At 40.4% G+C, this 4468-nt stretch overlaps 1 protein-coding gene across 1 annotated transcript; it reads right to left on the bottom strand.

The window, feature by feature from the left end:
* Nucleotides 1–530: 530 nt before the first annotated feature.
* LOC103962943 (probable LRR receptor-like serine/threonine-protein kinase RKF3) lies at nt 531–2545 on the bottom strand. Its single transcript, XM_018651318.2, has one exon. The coding sequence runs from the start codon at nt 2531–2533 to the stop codon at nt 719–721; it is 1815 nt and encodes a 604-aa protein (XP_018506834.2). The 5' UTR covers nt 2534–2545; the 3' UTR covers nt 531–718.
* Between the last annotated feature and the right edge of the window lie 1923 nt (nt 2546–4468).

Below are 4468 nucleotides of genomic sequence, written 5' to 3'. Positions count from 1 at the left end.
TAACATCCCACATTGCCTAGGGGAGTGTATCATGTAAGCCTTATATGTATATTCTCATCTCTACCTAGCATGAGGCTTTTTGGGAGCTCACTGGCTTTGGATTCTATCGGAACTCCGAAGTTAAACGAGTTCCCACGAGAGCAATCCCAGGATGGGTGACCTACTGGGAAGTTCTCGTATGAGTTCACAGAAACAAAACCGTGAGGGCGTGGTCGGGGCCCAAAGCGGACAATATCGTGCTACGGTGGAGTCGAGCCCGGAATGTGGTGGGGGCCTGGGCTGGGATGTGACACAAAGAACATAGCAAAGCTCTGGTACCCAATGATGGGGGACTGTTAAAGGGCAGATAATCAACTAGACGAACACTCGCACAGCTAGAGAAGGAGACTAAGATAAATAGCCAAACTCTGTTCATAAATTCATTCAAATACATCCCCCCCTCGCCAGAATTCTAGCATTTTAAAAGGCCTAGCCAACTGCTTAATTAAACGCTAACACAACTTCCTAGTCCACTAAAACTTCATAAATGATAATCAAGTCCCAACTCAAATACATAATTAAAACACAACTTACCAAAATACAAATTACTAAAATATAAATTAGCCATTTAAATATGAGAGCTCAATGAATTTCTCTTTCATGCACTGCATCAATTTTTGTTCAGCCGTGTTTGATTTCTAGACACAAACTATTGAAGCTCACTGATCTCTGTGCATCATCAGAATGTTGCTAAAAGAGCAAATGGACGGTCAGGGATGGTTGGAATTGTGGCATCATTTTCCAGGATTTTTACAATCTGGTCCATTGATGGCCTAGCATTTGGAACTGGATGAGAAGCAAGCGCAGCAACCAACGAATACTTCTCCCTCACTTCCGGCGGGCCTAATTCGGGCATGGATTCATCAATGACATCCAAAACTCTGCCTTCCCTGACTTGTGACCAAGCCCAATCTGACAACAACAAAGGTCTATTCTCGTCGTTGAATTCTATAACTGCTTTCTTCCCACTCAAAAGCTCAAGCAGCACAACCCCGAAACTGTACACATCAATTTTTTGAGATATTTGGCCATACAAAGCATACTCTGGAGCAATATAACCTAGTGTGCCGGCAACCCTAGTGCTCATATGTGTCTGCCCCTCTGGTGTGAACTTTGCAAGGCCAAAATCTGCCAGTTTCGCTTCAAATGCTTCATCTAAAAGCACGTTGCTCGCTTTGATGTCACGATGGATGATAGCAGGCTGCACACCATGGTGTAAATAAGCCAACCCGCGAGCAATTCCAAGAGCAATCTTTTGGCGAATTGACCAGCTAAGCTTCTTGGATTTCGGTTGGAAGAGATGGTCATAGAGGCTTCCGTTTCGCATCAATTCACAAGCTAGAATTTTCTGATGGCCTCCTCTCTTCACCGTAGCGATACAATAGCCTCTCAAGGACACAAGATTCACATGCCTTACGCTTGCGATCACCTCTACTTCGTGAGCGAAAACTTGGTCTCCGGCAGCAGAGCAGTTCTTAAACCTTTTCAATGCAACTTCAGAGCCATCTTGCAACATTCCCTTGTAAACATTCCCATATCCTCCAAAACCAATTATGTTCTCGCTTGAGAAATTCCTCGTAGCCTTCTGTATTTCCTCGAAGCTGAACTTTATCGAAGTACTAATTTGACCGCTAATTTCCATCTCCCCACTCGAAACTTCTTTGATTTGAGCCAAAGTTTCCCTCTTCTTCCTCTTCCATTTCTTGTGCCATATCCAAAGAAACCAAACCACAACCAATGCCCCGATAAATCCATGAAAGCAACCAACCGCGATCCCCCACATCACCGCCTTGGGGTCTCCGGACTTTTTATTAGACGGTGAGAAATCAAGCCGAAACAAACACTTGGCAGTCCCTATATCTGTTGGTCCAAACCTGTTGGAAAATGCTGCAGCATATATAAACGGGCAGCCATTGCAATCCGAAACATTGCCATCATTCGAAACTCTGAGATAAGATGCGCGAACTCTTGACAAGCAATCTACGCAGGAATTACAAGCAGAATTGTTCTTCAAAGACTGATCACAAGAGCCCTTCATTTGTTGCAACTCATCTCGTGAAACCAAGGTTTCGAAATCAGACTTTGTTGTGATGTTCATACAACTTTGTGACATGAAATTGGTCTTCAAGCCACATGTGGACTTAATATCAAACCCGGGAATGAATTCATTGACTAGATTCACATACGAATCCCAGCAGGCATCCAGGACATCTGGAGACAACGAAAACAATCCAGTGGTTCGAAGATATTCTGATCGAAGGAGACGGATTCCTTGTATCATGTACTGGCACACGGTCGCAATATCTTGCAAGGGGAATGGATGCGCGTTTTGGGTGATGAGTTTGTGGAGAAGGTCGACATTCAATGGGCATGGAGCTTTAGTTGCATTGCCCAATTTTCTATGGAAATTTTGATGGGAAATTGCTCTGGAATTGGTGAACAGTAAGACGAATCCAAGGAGTTGAAGAAATTGACAGATCATTAGGGTTTTCATTGAGATTTGCAGGATGCAGCAATGATTATGGGATTTTGGTTTCTTTTTCTTTGGCATGCAATGGGAAGTTTGACTTCATTCTTTCGGAGATCACAAATGGTTTGAAGCCTCAGAAAGTGGGACCAAATCCATCCAATCAATGAATCCGGACCTTTGAAATTTGATTGAACGGCTAAAAACAGAGAGCTCCTTTAAAAATTATAATAACTTTAGCCGTTGGATCAAATATCAAGGGTCTAGATTCATTAATTTGGTAGATTTGGTGGAAGAGATCCGGAGAGAATCTATTTCCTTGAAAGTGAAATGGAAGTTTGGCAGTCACTGTTGGAGCCTTGGAGGGAAGCAATTTAAATTGATTTGTGGATGTGGTCCTAACTTCTAACTGAATTTTAAAAGTTGGGGTCTTGGTTACTCACACTTATACTCTTTCTCTGCATTCTTGGTTGTGTATACTCACACTTATACTCTTTCTCTGCATAGAGTTGCCTTGAGATACTCTTATTCTAATCGTGAGTACATTAGGCCTCTAATAGGCACAACAAACAAAGAAATGATTAGTTTCCAGGAAGGGACCTGGTTGGCCTTAGGTTTGTCCTAATGTTTCTTGGTTGGATTAGTGATGTCATATTCTAATTAACATATTCAGTTGTCCTAATCTGTTGGAATCAATACTTATGCTATCAAACCTAACAAAATATGATATTTATCTTTGAAATCTCTTCCATCTGTTGAAAAATATGATTATGGATATAATTAAGGAGCTTAAATCCAATGCTAAAGACGAACTTAATCCAAAAGAAATAAGAACTTATGAAAGACTAAGTTAGCGGTTAAGATATTCGTTCAGAATAATTACATTCTTTATTCAGTTAAGTTTCCATTTGATATGATCAAGTCAATACATTTGACATAATCATGCCAATACAAATGGAAACTCAACCGATCAAAGAATGTAATTATACTAAAACAACTAGAATAAACACTTTTTTTGTAATAATATTTATTAAAAAAAAAAAAAGAGGCATTCCTAACATTGTGTGTTTTTAGAGCTCGAGCTAGGCTTGACTTGGTTCCTATACAAGCCAAGCTTAATCAAGCTTCAAAATATTCAAATAGGCTTGGCTTGGCTTGGTTCCTAACATAGAAACTTTTTTAGAACTCGAGCTAGGCTTGGCTTGGTATAGAAATTGGCACCATAAATTAGTATTTTTGCAAGAGTTTATGCTTTTGTTACCAAGTACATTGACAATAGGGTGACATACATATCAATCAAATAAAGCATTTTAAGGAACAAATGAGAGACTAAAGTACAACGGAGTTACTCAAAAAGGTGACTACTTCACACCACTGCCATAAGATTGGAGTTCATCCATGGAATTTTATCTTGTTAGTAAGCCGATCTGTTAAAATGCATGAAATAAACATGTTGGAATAATGGTAGGCTAGTCAATTTTCTTGTTCAAAGTTAGGCAAGTTAGGTTAGTCAAGCAAGTTAGGTAAGTTAGGCAAAATTAGGCTTATGATCTTTTTCTTCCCTATATATATGTTTCATCTTGTAATTGTTTCATCAAGCAAATATACATCAAAATTCAATATGGTATCAGAGCTGTGATCTGAAAAAAAACCACAAAACACAGCTCTAAAGCAGCCACGAGGTCAACCATTCTAGGCATGGCCTCTCATTCAAAATGGGAAAATCCCAACCACCCGCTCTATCTCCACCACTCGGATCAACCTGGTGCAATCCTCGTACCACAACCATTGGTGGAAGACAACTACAACACATGGGTTCAATCCATGAGTATGGCCTTAACGGTCAAGAACAAACTTGGTTTTGTTGATGGGACGATCAACAAACCAAGTGAGGATAATTTTGAGGAGCTGTAGCAATGGAATCGCTGCAACAACTTGGTCAAGACATGGCTACTAGGCTCC

This window comes from the organism of the source record quoted next, unplaced genomic scaffold (genome assembly GCF_019419815.1).
Source record: "Pyrus x bretschneideri cultivar Hongxiangsu unplaced genomic scaffold, Pyrus_bretschneideri_v1 Contig48, whole genome shotgun sequence".
Taxonomy (NCBI): domain Eukaryota; kingdom Viridiplantae; phylum Streptophyta; class Magnoliopsida; order Rosales; family Rosaceae; genus Pyrus; species Pyrus x bretschneideri.
Note: the sequence above shows the minus strand (reverse complement) of the source record. Positions and strands in the feature narration are given on the sequence as shown.

Coding starts and splice junctions, on each gene's coding strand:
- LOC103962943 (XM_018651318.2), bottom strand. CDS start 2,533: ATGAAAACCCTAATGATCTGTCAATTTCTTCAACTCCTTGGATTCGTC.